General features: G+C 40.3%; 1 protein-coding gene and 1 pseudogene across 4 annotated transcripts in view; one reads left to right on the plus strand and one right to left on the minus strand.

The window, feature by feature from the left end:
• GOLIM4 (golgi integral membrane protein 4) overlaps positions 1-18127 on the plus strand; it is a 78785-nt gene that overhangs the window by 36894 nt on the left and 23764 nt on the right. For 2 of the 4 annotated variants that reach the window (XM_042955189.1, XM_042955190.1), the window contains exons 2-7: positions 8105-8179; positions 9508-9557; positions 11348-11401; positions 12761-12911; positions 16803-16885; positions 17454-17537. In XM_042955189.1, the coding sequence (XP_042811123.1) occupies positions 8105-8179; positions 9508-9557; positions 11348-11401; positions 12761-12911; positions 16803-16885; positions 17454-17537 (497 nt within the window). The remainder of the gene's footprint in view (positions 1-8104; positions 8180-9507; positions 9558-11347; positions 11402-12760; positions 12912-16802; positions 16886-17453; positions 17538-18127) is intronic. The other 2 variants (XM_042955191.1, XM_042955192.1) reach the window with 1 other exon arrangement.
• Positions 17158-17238, minus strand: LOC122199084 (annotated as a pseudogene).

Here is an 18127-nt window from a genome sequence, read left to right on the forward strand (position 1 = left end):
TAGCTCACTACTTGAAAGAAGACCTGTATGAAGAAATATATCTTAAGTCAGCTACTTATTTGAAAAAGCCAAATCTCAGATAGTATCATAAGGGAAAGCCTGGGTATAGTTTTATCTAAAATAGAAAAGGCAGTTAAGCACCATTCAAATCATGGTGAAAATTTTCATTTAAACTACTTCATAAACTGTATGCATTAGCAAACTTAAAAATAGACAGTTGTGTGAGCTATTATAGGAACTGTATTGTGCAGTAAAAAAAGATACTTCAATTGCCATGCAGCAGAAAAATACCTAATCAGACTGTCCTTTTTTCTCTCAGCGCTCTGAAAGTGTCTCTATTCCAGCCTCTATTAGGGCTGTGATTTAACTAATGCTAATCTTATGAGCCTGCACATCAACAGATAAATTTATATTTAATCTCTGTTCTGTTACTTTTCTCTTCTGTGCGATATGCAAGTACTAATGAGCCAACAAATGTGGAAATTTAGTTTAAAAGTGCCAGGACATAAAGGATGGCAGGCAAATGAGCAAAAGTATGAAATATCTTCGAAAGGCACGCATTCATTTAACAACTATTGAATACTACTAGCTATTAGGAACCGGGGTATTGGGACTGAAGTGGTAATGAGAGTTTCAGATACAGAACAGGAGGACTGAGGAGATAGCCAGTCCCAGCCTTCAAAGCACATAGAGTTCTTTTTTTGTTGTTCATTTATTCATTCACTCATGCGTGCATTCATTGTCCACTGAATGTTGACAATTCAGTGCGCCAGGGGTACAATAGTGGAATAGAGCAAACCAGAAATTCTTGTCCCGACTAAACTTGTATTCTAGTGGGATAGAAAGGCAATCACTAAGGTAAATAAGTAAAGAAATACTGTAGGGTGTTATGTGCTAAGGAGAAAAATAAAACAGGAATGAAGGCTGGAAGCGTCGAGGGTGGGAAGCAGGTTGCAGTTTTAGATGGGTTGTCCAGGAAAGGACTTGGCGAGAAGGTGTCTTGTTAGTAAAGATCTGCCGGAAATGCAGGAGTCAGTGATGCAGAGAAGGAGGAGTGGAGGCAACCAGGAAGAGGCCGTACAAGGTGCTGAGGTGAAAGGGTGTCTGGCCTGTTGGAGGAATGAATGACGGAGTGGAGCGGGAGGAACGATCTGGGCCTTGAGGGGGGGGGTCGAGTTCCACTCCTAGTGTGATGGGAAGCCACTGAAGGTTTTGCCCCCAGGCCTGGAGTGTGAACGTGTAATTTAGTAAAGGGAGCTAGCCATAGGAAAAGGTTAATTAACAGCTGAATTCAGCTATAAATTGTCAGGCCGACTGGAAAGGTTAAATTGTACTGGAAGATGTAAAACTGGGGTGAGTGAGAAGCAAAAGGTAGACTTAACTGTTCAGGAGTTATGTGTGAGAGATCCTAACGGAGTTTCGGAAATGGTGCAGAAGTCGGGGAGACTTTGCCGAAAGAGCCAGGCCGAGACACTGAACGCAGCCACAGGCCTTAGGGGCGGCCTTGCCTACTCCAGGGGGCTGGAGGGAGGATCTAGTGAGATCTTCAAAATGCCACCTTCTTTGTTCCTTTACTTAGTTGTTTTATGTGGGTTGTTTTCTAAGGGGAGCTCCTCTGTTCTTTCTCAGACTCCTTATGAGGTAAAATTCTGAGAGAAGGAAGGACAGATCATTGGAAAACTGTATCTGAAATGTTGTCTTCACGTTAATTACCAAGTCGTTGTTCTCCAGAAGAGAGGGTGGCAAGTGTCCGGCCTCCGCCCCACATCTGGTGAGTTAGAACCGCAACCGAAAACTGTTCTTAAAGGCTGTGATAAATATCTGCTATTTTAGGCCTAAAAACAAAGACAAAACAAATCTCCGAAAGGACTATGTTCTGGGAACTATGGTGATTTCAGTTCATCTTCCTTTCTGTCTCCTCTTGCTATCCTACTTAAAAATCTTCAGCCACAATTCTCAAAGGCACAGGTTTGTTCATTTTCATTTTTATCATCTGCAAAATGAAAAAGGTACTTGCAATTCTTAATGGTTTCACAGGTTGAGTTCTATGACTTTCTTACGGAGCCTCAAGTGTTTTTTTGTTGTTTTTTTTTTAATAAAGACAAAACCTTATGTTACGGGCAAGACTGAAAGCAAAATTCTATGGGCTGTTGCTTCTGCCAAAGAAACATTGCCCTCTCTTGGCTTAAGGTGCTAAAAGACTCAGCGATGCTTTCTAATTTTGGAGTGTTGCCTTTTAATTCTGAATTGGCGCTGTTTGCCCTGAAATGTCATAGATAGGTATTTTGCCCACAAGGGGATGTGCAACAGCTAATTTCTCTTGTGACTTTCAGAGGAAGTCAGAGTTAAAATGGAAAATTGCTGCAGGAAGCTGGCATGATTATAAACTCTTGAGTGCTTGAAAGAGGAATAAAACCTCTTTCCATTCTCAACTGCATGGAAAATATTAAACTCCTTTTCAGGAAGCAGGGGAGATGATGAGTATTATGCGTTTTCATCCTTTCCTCATGGATTCTTGTGATTCAAATCCTATCCCGGTTGCAGTGCTGTTCTGCCTTAAAAATCTTGAATGCCAAGATTGAATCATTATTTTTATCCTTATTTTTCCTTAAATTTGTCTGGTGCTTTGAGAATACTCATTATGCACCTTTTTTGTCGTGGAGGTTCTGGCAGTATTAGTTCATCTTGACTGATGCCCTTGACTTCAGAGTATAAATAGGAAAATAGAGATAGGTGACAAGGATTGATTAGTGATCCTCCTTCTAAGTGAAACAGTAAACCCATCTAGATAAATCACTAGCTCCAAAGCCTGGAGAACGCATGTTAAAAGAATTAAGGGTAGTGTGGGGTGTATGTGTGTGTCTGTTTAGTTGATAGGGAAATTTTCTAGAGAGCTACAAGGACACAAAGATTCTGTTTTACTTTTCGGTTCTTATTTAAAAAAAAAAAGCCTTCTGAGTTTTGGAGCTGTTGGACTGATTACTTACTTTCTGGTTTTTTTAAGGGAAAAAAATTTTTTTAAGTAAAAGGGAACTGAGATTAATATTTTATTGCCTTTTCGAGTCCCCCCGCCCGCTGTCTCCGTGTGTGTGTGTGTGTGTGTGTGTGTGTGTGTGTGTGTGTGTAAGTACTTCACATTACTAGACTTTAATTGTAGGGTTGAAAGGGCTCAGGGAATCATCTGATTCTTTGGCAGTTTTAAGCCATCACAGATAGGTGAAAAAATATTTTAAAATTTTCTAGCTTTTACTCTGTGCCGGGCAGTGTTCTAAGCACTTGACACAATTTAACTAAGCACTTGACACAATTTAACTTATTTAACCCTGACATTCACCCAAAAGAGATAGGTGATATCATTATTCCCATACACCGTGTGAGGGTAACTGAAGTACAAAGTTCAGCCACTTGCCCCATAAGGAATAGATCTGGGATTTGCATCTAGACACCGGAGTCTGTGCTCTCAACCATTACATTACCATCTGCTTCTTTCCCTCTCCCTTTCTTTCTAGAATTTGCAGTTTCAAGGGTTAATTTTCACTCTCATTTTCCCTTACAATGTGGTTTCCTCAGCATACAGTTTAAGACTCCTTTTGGCTTTGTTTTCCTTTTTCTTTGAACTTGATTAAGAAACAGCACTTCTCCAGCCCCTATCAGTCACTGTGGCTCCCTTCTCTCACCTCCTCCTTGTTGATATTCTCCAACCCTTAAGCCATTTCTGCATTCTTAAGTTATTTTACGTCAGGACCAGAAACTGGTGCTATAATAATGGCTTGACCAGTTCTGAGTAAGATAATATTAATAGTACAATTACCTCATGGTTTGTACATATATTCTCTATCCTTATTTACCACATCTTTTTTTTTTTTTTACTGCATTTGCAAAACCACATTCTTTATGCCTTAGATCTTGCTAATAGTGCTGCCATTTTATTCGTTCATGTACATCTCAGATTTCTGAAGACCTTTGACTTTTGATTGGAATCCACAAACATGTTGGGCTCTTTGTAGACATTTCGTAGCATCTGTTGAGGTTATTTATGAAAGTTTATAACTGTGTATCCTCAGATTTTCTGGCTCTTGAGACAACATGGCTATTAATATGTTGAACGTGTAAATTCCCATTGAGCGTAAAACTGTCAAAGACAGTTGTGTGATTCAGTATGATAAATGGGTACTTCGGACTGGCTGTTGGCACGTTATCTTCCTGATTGCATTGCACAGAAGAGACTAAAGAATGGAGCATTGTCTCCCACCCTCTCATCCCATCCCCTACACTCCCTGTCTACTTGGTATAATGTAGTGGACCCTCCACTCTTACTGAAGATGAAATAATGCTGATGAGTTTTCTGCTTCCCAGTGCAAAGACAATCATTACCCAATTACCAAGTCCCATATAAGACTGAGTTTGCAAGAGTAAGTTTATGGTGATTGCTGCTATATATGAAGTAAAGAATTTCACAGGATTATAAGTTGTAAATGCAGCTTCCTTCTCTATCATTACCCTTCCATAATAATGTTTAGTATATGGAGTCTGAGAGCCGGAGACAGGTAGTGAGCAGCCCTCTCCTGTGTCTTGTTTACTGTGCTTCTCTGTCTCTTAAGATCATGGGTGTTTCTAGGCTGGAATTGTTCGCCTCTACTAGTCCCGACCTCCTCAGGAGCCCCCTATACCCAGGACCTCCCACTCACCCCTGCTGCCACTTAAGTTTCACTGGAACAAGATCTTGACTGCTTTTCCTGTTCCTTTCTTTGAAAGTGACACACATACTTGCTGAAATCATCTATAATATGTCCAATTAGTACACCAAAATTCCATTTTAACTGGCATGTGTATGTTCCTGTGACTCTCTCTACCCAGGACCTGGGAACTTTGGCTGGTGAGTTAGAGGAAAGGAGTGCACTTCCTTCCAGCCGGGGAGCTTAGGTGTTCCTGTGGCATCCTGTTTTTGCCTCTGTGATATCGTGATAGCACTGTAATGTACCTGCGTCCCTGTAAGTTTTTCCCACCTGAGCATGCAGTTTATTTAGGGCTTGGCTTAGTGAGGTCCTATAGTGCTAACCTTTTTTTACCCTGCCTTGTTCTAAACATCATTCCACATGATACTGTTGGTACCAATCCAAGAAACTTCTTGGTTTTAATAGGCTTTTTAGAAGCTGGCAGAGGGACTTATATACCATACAGATTTGTTTGAAAAAAAATAATAATTTCTCAACACTGGACTTGTAGCCAAGCTTTTTTTTTTTTTTTAAGATTATTTATTTTGAGAGAGAGAGAGAGAGAGAACAGGGGAGGGGCAGAGAGAGAGAGGGAGAGAGAGAATCTCAAGCAGTCTCCACACTATCAGCACAGAGCCCAGTGCGGGGCTCGAACTCACGAACCGTGTGTGAGATTGTGACCTGAGCTGAAATCAGTAGTCAGATGGTTAACTGACTGAGCCACCCAGGTGTCCCAAGATTTTTTTTAAGTTATTTTTATTTATCTTTGAGAGAGACAGAGAGAGAGAGAGAGAGAGAATGTGTGCATGCAAATGGGGGAGGGGCAGAGAGGGGTAGAGAAGGACTCTCAAGTAGGTTCCATGCTGTCAGTGCAGAGCCTGATGTGGGGCTCAGTCTCACAAACCCTGAGATTGTGACCTGGTCCAAGGTCAAGAGTGAGACATTTAACTGACCAAGCTTTTTGGAGTACAGCTTCCTTTACCCCAAGTTCATGCCCCTGTGCTTTTGTCCCTGTGATGTCTTCCAGAAGTGCCTTTCTCCCTCGGGGTCCTTTTCTGTCAAACTGCTCTTCATTCTCAAAGCCAGCCAAGAGATCACCTCTTCTCACCTCTGAGAAGTCTTCTCTTACCTTTCTCACATCCAGAGCTCATCCTTGTCTTTCCTTGGGCTTCAATATATTTTTATTGCGCTAAATGTATTTAGCTCCGTTTTTTGATTTTTTTTATTGTTTATTTATTTTTGAGCAAGCAAAAAAGAGTGTGAGCAGGGGAAGGGGCAGAGAGAGAGGGAGACACAGAATCTGAAGCAGGCTCCAGGCTCCGAGCTGTCAGCACAGAGCCTGAGGCAGGGCTCGAACTCACGAACCGCGAGATCATGACCTATAGCTCTAATTATTTAAAAATTACTGTCTACTAACCTGTCTACTGTGTTAGACTTGAGCTGCTTGTAGCCAGGCCTATGTCTATCTATTCATTTTTTATTTATACTCATGATGTGGTTCCAGTTACATGGTAGGGGCTCAATGGATACAGAGCTGTATTGGATTCCTTTATAAGAATAGCACTGGGGTGGGCGAGGAAGGGTCATCTGGCAGGGAGTAGAACTCCAGGCAGAGGAAAAGACTGGAGCAGGGATGGTTGCTATGACTTGTGTGAGGCTGAGGCTGAGGGGCAAGTTGAGATTGGGGCATACACGCTGCCAGGGCATGACGTGATGCCAGTTTGGATGGTGGCAGGAATTCTAGGAGCAGTGCCCAGAGATGGCAGCAGACGTGTGAGTAGAGGTCGGGGCTGTGGTAGTTGCAGAGGGAGAGAAACCTCCTTGGAAGTGGAAGGTTTATATGGGATGACAAGATGAGAGATGCAGTGTGGGGAGGCGGTGGAGGACCCAGGAGGCGATGGGCAAGTTGGAGGGAGGACAGCAGGAGCTGCCAACTGGCAGCCGTGACACTGGGGAAAGGGCGGGAGGGACAGGGCATTCACTTCAAGCGTAAGGGGTTATTATGTCAGGTGTGGGGGAGGGGAGGGGAGTTGCTGTGACCGCGGCACTTTTGGATGTGTCCAATAGTGTCGGGCAGTTGTATGCACTGTACATGGTGAGTCCGTGATTGATGGTGAAATTGTATCTTAGGCAGCCAAGGGAAGCTAGGGACTGGCATGGGAACCAAATAACAGGTTTGGCTTTCCTTGGCAAGGAATGAGATCACATGGGACCATAATGCTGCACAAATAGGATGCAAAGTGTATGTCAGAAATTCAGGTTTTGCCCTTTCCACCCTTCTTTGCCTGTACAAACCACTCTGCAAGGCTGGCCTTTCTGTCCCAGAAGGAAATCTTAACACAAACTTGGATACTTCTCAACTTCTCTCAGATTAAAAGAAAAAAAAAATTTTTTTTTAGTAACTTTTATCCGGAAACACAGTCTTGGTCTACTAAGTGTTATGTCTGGTCTAGTCCATCTGCATACATTTTATTGTATAAATAAAATACCGACTTTATCATCTTATTCATTCAAAGGTAAAGCTCCTCCCATTCTTCCCGTTTGATGTAGAAGTGAAGCCTGAGGTGGGAAAGAGAGAGTCCTAATGGGCCTCTCCTCCCTCTTTTCCCCTACCACATCTGTTCTTCCTCTCTACTCACCTGGCAATGCTGGCTGCTTCAGAGAAGACTGGGTAGGTAGGGATAATCAAGCACAGGAAAGTCTTACAGCATGGCATCAGTTTTGCCATTGGCTTCTCCCCATGGCAGATGTAAACCTGACGTTTATAGGTTCTGTTTAGAGTCCCTGCCCCCTTCATTTCTATGACTCTCCCCTGTGTTTTCCTTGCTGTGGGGGAATACGCCTTCTCTTTTAGGCCAGTGGGGTGCTGAGGTTTCCTTACTGGTCTGGACAGCCTTAGCTCACATTCAGATCACGTGGACTTGCCAGTATTTATGGGATATGTAGGTGGAGAAACCTGAAGTCTTTGGAAGATGCTGTGCTAATACCTAAGAGAGAGGCAGGAGCTAGAAATATACATGTGGGGCTAACAGCTGTGCAAATGGTGGTGAAAGTCAGGAGAGTGGACACCTCTGCCCTGCAAGAGACATGGAACCTCAGAGATTCTTGTATTTGAGAAGCAGGAGAAGGAGCTGGCAAAGAAGGTGGATAGAAGCCTCTCTCAGAGTATTGTTTCTATAAAGGGGCAGGCTGTGCAGAAGTCAGCTCAGAATTATGTGTATTATTGTGTCTGTTTTTTACCCAGAATGTGGAACTTATAAATGCAGTCATTTTTATGTTAATTGTGAAGACCTTAAATTGTTTCCCGCCCCCCCCATTTTGAAAATTGATGTTAATTTTACTTTAGAAGTTCTAATTCTTTGCAGATAAATTTTAACTTTTTTTTTCAGTTGTGTATGAACACAGATCAAGATTAGAGAAATCCTTGCAAAAGGAAAGACTTGAACATAAGAAAGCAAAGGAAGGTAAATATAAAATGCAATTTCTGTTCTGTATTTTTATCAAACTCCTCGTTGACATATCATGTACTTGCTTTACTATCTTTTTGCTAAGAAATTTCTCAGCTAAACCCTAAGTCAGTTTTATGGGTAGAATGAGAAAGTCAAGCAATATGTAATGCATTGTGCAGTTCAATAATTTCTGCTTAAGATTAGGTTCAGAATCTTTCATTCAGTTTATGCCACCTTGAGGTAGTTCATATTATTAGTTACACATACATCAGAAATAAACAGCTTTTCATGTGAATATTACACACATATGTTACTTATACCAGAAACTTCTGTCCATAGATGTACAAGGAGTAACAGCTTGTGTTGTCCAGAATATGACAAATTTTATACATTCGTATACACATACATGCATACATTTAGACATATACATACATTTATAACATAAGAAATTGATCTCATTGCATGATGTCTCTTTTTTTGTATGGTGTCTCCTATGTTATGCACATATTTTATTTTAGGCTTTTATTGACACAGCTGATGGGTTCAATTTGAGCAATTAGCATTTAGGACAGGCATTAGGCAATGCTACTGATTTTTATCAGAATTTTTGTAGAAAACATAGGCTTTATACAGCTTGTGGTTTGAATTTATCCCCATTCTTCTTATTTGTTTCCTTATGTTTTGTGAAATCTTATGAGGAAATATAAGTTAGGTATTCTGTCTGATTATGTTGGTATGGAGTAGACGGAGGGAAAATGGGAGGGCAGTATGGGGTAGGATGTTTTACTGACCCTTGGATTAAGCCTGTTGGAAGAATACAAGTTTAACATCATTAAACTGCTTTGATAGGATTTGGATTCTCCTTGTCTTTAAATGCAGAGTGATTTTATAGAGCCATCTAGTGGATAATAAAGCTTTAAGAGCATAAAAGGTGGTTTCCAAGGCTTGATTTCTCTTTTCAAGTCCTGAATGGTTTTAGCATGCCATCTAGTGGATAGCAATAAATCATCTCTTGTCTTTAGGTGTGCCTCATTTTTTTCTTTCTCCTTAATTTCAAGGAGAGTTCATCGCAGAATGCACAATCTAAGACCACTTCTAATTAATTGGTTATCATGTATATTTTGTTTATTCAAGATATATAGCTTTAAAATAAAGATGAAAATTATATGATAGTTATTTTCAATTCTCTCTAAAGCATTAAGAGGCAAAATAAACTGCGTTACTAAGCATGATTGTTTTTAAACCTAAAATATTTTTCACAAGTCTGAGTAAAGTTTGCCTTTGTTTAAAAATTCCATAATGAATTAACTTACACCCTATTTTCTCCATTTTTTATTTTCTAGATTTTCTTGTTTATAAATTAGAAGCACAAGAAACACTAAATAAAGGAAGGGTATGTTTTGGGTTTTTTTCTTAATTATTTTATGAAACTTAAGGAGAGGGAAATATAGCAACAAAATCTTTTACAGTGTTGATCATTAGGACAGTAAGGCTGAAATATATATCTACGTATATATATACGTAATATATGCGAATATATATATCTACGTATATATATACGTATGTATATATATACGTAGATATATGTACGAAATATATATCTACGTATATATATATATACGTATAGTATATATATAAATATATTTAAATATAAATATAATTATATAAACATATTTAAATATAAATATATAAATATAATTATATAAACATATAAATATATTTTTGATAAAGTGGGACTAGCCTTAATGTTCAACAATAAATAAAAGATTATTCATTCATTTGTTCATTTGTAGTCCTTTTCTAAGAGAATATATATGTGATGTATATTTTGCTTTGCCTTTGTACAGTGTTACTGTAACTTGCACAGATGTTACTGTGTAACATCTGGCCTAGGGTCAGCATTCAAATACATTTGTGGAAGGAAGGAAGGAATGATAGTGGCATTTAAAATTTTTTTTTTAGTACAAATTCACTGGAGAAAAGCAAGCTTTTCTCTTACTCTAAGAAAAACATATGACATTAGTTGAATGAAACATCAGCATTCTGGGGTACTAAAACTGAGAAGAGTCAGGAGGCTGTCAGCTTTCAACTCTTAACTTTTAAAAGGCCCAGCTAAGATTGCGTACTTTCTGTTGTGCATTTCAAAAGAGTTACTCTTACTTTACAAAGAAAGTTCGTTATGAAATAAAGCAATAGAGTAAACTTTAACTTTACAAAGAAAGTACGTTATGAAATGAAGCAATAAAATAAAGCAATAAAATTTACTCTTTGACTTTACAAAGAAACTGCGTTATGAAATAAAGCAATAAAGTGAAGTGATAGAGGAAAAATGCAGTTCATTTTGGAAATTGTAAAAAAAAAAAAAAAAAAAGAAAACCAGAAATGGTTGGGAGTGTACTTGTGCCGGAGATGGGGTGCAGCACGTCAGATAGAACAGCACGGGGAGGGAGAATTGTCAGGCATCTTGTGCCCTGGCTGCTTGTGGCTGTCCAGGACTGTGGAAATGTGTGAGGCCCGTGTGTAAAGATGTTCCCCTGGGACACAAATTGTACACTGCTGCAACATGGCTTGGGCTCAGGTTTCAGTCCTGGCTCTGCTACTAAACAAGTGTTTGCCCTCAGCTTGGAGTCCTTATCCTTTCTCGGTTTCTCACTTGTGAAATGGGTAAAATGACACATGGAGAATTCCTTACCCGCGGAAGCCCAGGGAAGGAAAGCACCTTTTCTCTTCCCTTTCTTAAGGCTTGCAGAGACTGTGAGGCCTGGTGCAAGTTGGTTCATCCCCCCATCCCCTCAGAGCACCTGGCGTAGTGTATCAGCCATGCACCATGCACAGTGACTGTGTCTCAGGGCAAGGACCTTGTGCGTCTGAGCCTCGGTTCTTCTCAACTGGAGAGGGGAAGGGAAGTAAATCATTTCCAGGGGCCCTGCCAGGGTGCTGTTTTATGACTTCATGTCTTACTGTTTCTTTACTAAAATGTAGCAAACTTTGAGGAACATTGAAACTTCTTCCTGCCGTTAAATAAAGAGATGGCCCCAGAGAAATCCTGGTTAGAGCATAGAATTCATTGTGGCTTATATAAGTGAAATAGATGGAATTGTTCTGTTAAGTGCTTTAAGCCATGTTTAGCAAGAGAGCCAGATTCATTATCTCTGTGTTAACCATTTTCTTTTCAATTTACAGCAAGATTCCAATAGTAGATACAGTGCGTTGAATGTGCAACATCAGATGTTGAAAGTGAGTAATTTAAAGTTGTTCTTCATGCATGGATGAAAGAACTAAGTAACTTACAAGATCAAGGAAAGCTTATGGAAGGTTGATTTGTGTGGTAATACAGCACATTGTCATTTTTCACTAAAAATGATGTAGAATTGTAATGTCCCCTCATCTTATCACCCAATTATAAACACACACACACACACACACACACACACGCACACGCACACACACAACCATTCAGCTTATTACACATTTTTTTTGGTGAAACAGTGTCTGGTCACCTGATTTTTAATTCTCTTCTTCTCTTTATCCTTTAAGGCTTTTTGTTTGTTTAATTTTTCACAGTGGTCTACCTTAGATATTTTCTTTCATCTTAGGCATGTTGGAGGCAGTAGAATTAAATGTCTCATTCATGTTACTAATATTTAATGTGTCCTTTTACTTGCTACAGGAACACAATTTATATTTAAAGGTTTTCCTTCCTTGATTCTTGGGTAAAACTATTGTGGGTCAAGACGACTTAAGAAAGAGAGAGAGAGAGAGAAAGGGGGGGGGGGTGGGGCGGGGGGAAGATTCATTATTTCTGTCAAGCTAGAAGAGAAGACTGGATCTCATGAAGCCTTCTGCACATCAGGAAAACCATGTCACCATCTCCACCCCTTCCTTCAACCTCCCTCCCTCCCTCCCCGCCTGGCTTTTTCTTTGGTATTGTCTTTCCTCCTGTGTCAGTAGAGTGAGTGCTTTTCATCGAAACCAGAACCTTTCCTGGATCAAGAAAGCAGTGCATGGATTAAAGCAGACCATCCTTTCATTAAGCATATGGAGATTGTAGCATTTACCTAGATTATGATTACAGTGTAGTATTATAACTAGGAGTAAGGTAAATAAGATTTATTACTTCCCCCAAAGGGAAAAATATCACTTTTTTCCCTTTTTCTTTAAACTGAGTTGCCAGGAAGGCTGAAAAGTAAGGAAGGGAAATAAAAAATGTTGCTGAGAAAACATTAGATTGAAAGAGAAAGTCTGGAATATCTGTGGAGGGATAATTTTTCCATTATCTTTACCTTGTCTCCGCAGCAATTTGAACCCCTGGGAATTTCCCCAAATCCTTCCCCCACCCCCCTTTCCATCTCCCATTGCTGACTTCTGACTTCTTGTTTTACCGATGTTAAAAATTAAAGAGAAAATTATGTTTGGCCATGATCCCAAGCCACTGATCTGAAATGTAAGGGAAATGGAGGGGAACGGCCCAAATTAAAAGCAACCCGAGGAAGACGGAACCTGCTACTTCACCTGTTCTTTCTCCAGAGAGAAAGGCTATAGACTCTGGGATAATTTAGGGAATACACATCTCTGCTCAAGTTCTCATCTTTGCAGAGTCAACACGAGGAGCTGAAGAAACAGCACAGCGACTTGGAGGAGGAACATCGCAAGCAAGGAGAAGACTTCAGTAGGACGTTTAATGACCATAAGCAGAAATACCTGCAGCTGCAGCAAGAGAAAGAGCAAGAACTTTCTAAGCTAAAAGGTATTTGAAAGTCTAATTAGCCAGTTTATGTGGACATAACTGCTCATATTAATGTTTCTGTAAAACAATAGAATTTTGTTTGTTGTTTTACATGGCGATTGATTCACACTTACCTGTGGTTACTTCTTTTTTTTTTTTTTTTTTAAGTTTATTTATTTTGAGAGAAAGAGAAAGAGTGTGAGCCAGGGAGGGGCAGAGAGAGAGGGAGAGAGGATCCCAGGCAGGCTCTGTGCTATCAGTGCAGAGCCTGAAGCAGGGCTCAGTCTCCTGAACTGTGACATCATAACCTGGGCCGGGATCAAGAGTTGGACACTGAGCCACCCAGGCGCCCGCACATGTGGTTACTTCTTCGTAACATTTCACATTTATCTTTATCTCTTTGTGTTTGTTTAGGGAAACAGAATAGAATAGTGATTCTTAATTGTTTTTTTAACGTTTATTTATTTTTGAGAGACAGAGAGAGACAGAGTGTGAGCGGGGGAGGGGCAGAGAGAGAGAGAGAGAGAGACAGAATCCGAAGCAGGCTCCAGGCTCTGGGCTCTCAGCACAGAGCCCGATGCGGGACTCAAACTCATGAGCTGTGAGATCATGACCTGAGTTGAAGTTGGACGCTCAACCGACTGAGCCACCCAGGCGCCCTAGAATACTTAGTGGTTCTTGGTGGGGCGCGTTGGTTTCATTGGGTAAGACGGTTCTCTTTGTATGTGTATTGCAAGATATTTAGCATCTCTGACCCCTATCCATAAAATGCCAGCTATGCTGCATGGTCATTGTGATGATCCGAATTGCCCCGTGCATTTCCTAGTCTCCAAGGGGCCGAAAAGATTACCTGTTGATTGCTAGCAGTAGCTCTGAAAAGCTCAGGCCCCAGAGTCAGAGGGCCCTGGTGGATTTTGGCCTCTTCGGTTACTAGTTACATGACCATGGACAGGCTGTGTAATCACCACACACCTCATTGCCGTTGTCTGTAGAACTGGGGTATTCATAACAAGTCATCCACCTCCTAGGGTTCATGTGAGGATTAACTGATTTATGTACAGCACCTAGAACAGTTACTGACACACAATTAGCATCAGCATGAGGCATTTTCATACTAATATGAAGCAATATGTATCACGTCTCTGAGTACATGTAAATTCTTAAAAGGGGAAATATTCTACAATCAGCTCTTCAGATGCTAAATAAGTTTGAAGTGCGAGAGTTGGTGTAAAAAGGCACATGATGCTTGCAAAAACAATGGTGAAATCCAAGGAAGGCCTGTGGCCCAGTTGATTATACTGTACCAAACAATATTTTGATTTTATATAAGATATCATCATAGAGGGAAGCTGAGTGATGGGTACTTTGGACCTCTGTGTACTTTTTTTTTGCAATGTTTTGTCTGTAAGTACTTCAAAATAATAAGTTACAGCAAAAAGGCACATGGGAATTAGGTAGCCATAGAAGCAGTTTACAAGGAGTTCAGGTGGTCTTGAGAGAGGGGCCAGGTGTCAGCAGATGATACCCAGAAGGTGTAGACTGGCAGGGGCGTTGGCTTGTTGGTGATATGGCAGATGGTGGGGGTCATTAAGATAACAGAGAAAAGTCTTCACAGAGGTAATATAAATCATGTTTTCTTGTGTCTACTCTGTATTCCTTTCTTTGAAATAAAGCTCATGTAGAGTAGAGTTTTAACAAATTAAATACAGAAGTGATAAATCAGAACCATGGCAAAGAGAAGGACACATGTATGTGAATTCTGTGTCCTAAATAACGCAAGCCTCGTAACTTGGTCTCAACTTGCTGGCAGCCAGGACAGAAAAGGAAATGCAGTAAGTGGCAGGGTTCTCATCATCAGAAAGAGAGAATATACCTACACTGTGTGTTGAGCAAGGGAGGGAGAAACGGAGAGTAAGAGAAGGAGGTGAGAGAGAATGGTACGTATTTCTGGTATCAATTTTTGAAAGAAATTTCACAGAGGCCTTAAACAGTCGGGTGTGAAGATGCCTTTGATGACACTTTTATGAGCAGTTTTTACATCAGCACTTTTGCGTGATTATGATTCCTGGATAAAAGCTTTAGATAGTAAGTTAAAGCATACTGTGATAGATGCAGATTAGTGGCAACTAAGGTGAATAATCCAGGCAGTCTGTGGTAGTTTAATGTGATACCAGAAGGGAATTTAGAATCCTGGGGAGATGAGCTGGTAGCATATAAGTTTAAGTAAGTATTCTTTTTGTTATTTTTAAAATAATGGCTGGCACTCAGCAAATGTTTACCATGTGCCGGTACCAGGTGAAACTCTTCATGCGATTATTTTTATTTAATTCTCATAACAACCTGTAAGTGAGGCATTGTGTTTAGCCTAATTTAACAAATGAAGGCACTGAGGCTTAATCAAATTAAATAACTCAAGTCAATACAGTTAAAGGACAGAAGCAACTGCCTTAAGTTTATAATCCAAAACTCCTTTATAAGCTAGTGGATTGGGTGTTGTGTGTGTGCATGCATGTAGGCGTGTATATGCACGTTTGCATGTGTGTGTATGTATGTGTGTGTCTACTGAAGCCCCCATCCAGCCAACGACACATTTAGGGTGTCCTTGGATTGCCAGTGGTGTCCTGTTTTGACCTTTGAGTCGAAATCCTTCCCACCCTGTTCTTGATCTCTCCCCTAAACCCAATCACCAGTCCAAAGCTCAGGGGGTTAGGCAGGGACTATATAGGAGTAAAAGTGGACAGAAAATATGGTGAGAGGTGGTGATGGGCATTTTCTTCAGCGCTGGGTGCCACGCTGCAGAGTTAGGGTTTTGTCTGCCACTCGGGTGGTTTGCCCAGCACTGTGCAGACTTAACAGCTGCTGTCTCAGCATTGTTATTAACAGCATCCCCTTTCACTTTCAAAGGTACCTCCCATTGAAAAATGAATTATATTGTCATCCTGCCACCATTCAACTTCTGCTGAGTATTGTCACATGAGATTTGGCCTCGTGTTGCCAAATATTAGTAGACCCAGATTCTTGATTTTTAAGGGGTGACAACTGTTCAAATGTGGAACACTCTGCATAGGTCAACACTGCAGGGGCCAAAAAAAAAAAAAAAAAGAGAGAGAGAAAAAAAGAAAAAACTCATGTGAGTTAGATTCAGCCCTGGAGCTAACAGTTCATAGCATCTAATGCCCAGATATAGTAAACGTGAGAAAATCACCAGGAGGGTAACAGAGCTGGGCCTGGAATCTTTAAGTCACTGAAGCTGTTCCCTGAACAGTAGGCTTGAGATTGGAGAGATTATAGGACTTTACTTGGACAGCCACGGTCTCACATTATAGCCCTGGAGAAAACTGTCCTTTTGTTATTGGTGGGAGAATTTGCATCAGTCAAGAACTCAGCGGTAGAGGAAAGAAAATAGATGTAGAATTTTTCAACAGGTAAGTGGTATTTTTCTCTGTCTCTTATTTCTTGAGTTGCCTTTGTAATTGAAATACTCTTTGGGGTCTGTGGAAATTATTCATGCTATAGAAGGAGGATTTGTACTTTTTGATAACTTTCTTTTTAATTTGTGGAGAGACTCAAATCTTATACCGTTCCTGCCCATTACATTTTATTCCTAAGGACTTGGCTATTAATAGAAATACGTCATTTTTTTAACTACTGAGTAATTACAACTCCTTAACTTCTACACTGTGTAGCTTCTTTAAAAGTATTTAAACTATCAAACCAGATTGTTTTGGAATGTCCGGCTGAACCCATGCCACATCCCCAAGTGATATAATTTTGGTTGATTTGGCCTATTATACTATCAAAGTTAAAAACAAATCCTAAAAATAGTTATGTGAAGTTTCAGATATGAAACTAATGGAATCAAAAGCCAGAAAATCTCAAGGCTTTAGGCACTATTTTCTTTTTCAAAAATAGAAACCGTGTACAATTTGAGAGAAGAGAATAGACAACTAAGGAAAGCGCACCAAGACATGCACACACAGCTTCAAGACGTCAAGGTAAAACAGAACTGTGCATTTGACTGTTTACTGTTGGCCTGCTTTACTTTGCAGAATGTCTTTAGATGTTATTCCCTAATTGACCTGCATTACCAATCCACATTGTTGTTTTGGGCTTTGCATAAACTGGAGTGTGCCCAGTACTTTTACCACTTCTGCATCGTGAGCTAAAGGATGGTCTGAAAATGCATTTTTGTTCGTACTGAAATGATTCTTTTGCTAGATGGTTGCATTTTAATAAGCTTTGTGTTTACCAAGTTTTATTAATAATGAGATGTTCCTTTGATTTTGATTTCATTGTGATTATGATATTGATACTACACTTGATCTTAGCCAAAAGGCCGAGAAGGGATTAGTGATGATGACGTTGAGGTAGCACATTGTCGGTTTCCAAATACTACATTCATAGAATCTTCTCTCTACGATGATTTTTCAACTTAGCAAATGCTATGAGAACAACAAGCAGCCAGGCAGGCAAGCTGCGTGTGGGTGCCCATACCGCTGTCAGGCAAAGCAGAAGTTGTCTTAGAATGTTAAATGTCAACATGTAAAATTCTTTTTTGTGTAGCAACAGCATAAGAATTTACTCTCCGAGCACGAACAACTTGTAGTGACTTTGGAAGACCACAAGAGTGCACTAGCTGCTGCGCAGGTTAGCAGGGTAGCAGCCTCTATTGGTTCTTGTTACAGTCTGCTTAACCTTTCCAAATTCCTTATGCATGTAGTCTCTCACAAGCCAATCTTCAGTAAGTTCCTTAGGACAGAGCTCTCCTGATCCTGAGGATCCTGCATGCTTTCAAAATTCAATCAAGAGAATATTAAATAAGCCTTTGATGATGATGATGATGATGATGATGATGATGATGATGATGATGCTTTTTTGCACTGGTAGTGTGGTACCTATGACTATCTCTACTCTCCAGCAGCCCCTACATGCAGTGGTCTAATACTTGTTTAAACTACAGAAATCATCCCTTGTATCTGGTCTTCTGCCGCTCTCCGCCCTTTTGATGACTCTTCCTGTAGGATCTGTATATGATGCTAGCTACCTAAATAAATAATTGTCAGACTTTTTCTTCCATTCCTCCCTCCCTCACTTCTGCTTTCCAGCCTACAGACACTCCTTTTAGGACTAGGCTTATGAATTGTTGTCAAATTAACAGGAAATAAGAGATCTCATGTCAGTGGAGAAGGAAAAACAAGAGTCGTAAGGTCCATTTGTTCAAAGCCTCGAACAGTCCC

Source organism: Panthera leo, chromosome C2 (genome assembly GCF_018350215.1).
Source record: "Panthera leo isolate Ple1 chromosome C2, P.leo_Ple1_pat1.1, whole genome shotgun sequence".
In the NCBI taxonomy this organism is placed as follows: Eukaryota; Metazoa; Chordata; class Mammalia; order Carnivora; family Felidae; genus Panthera; species Panthera leo.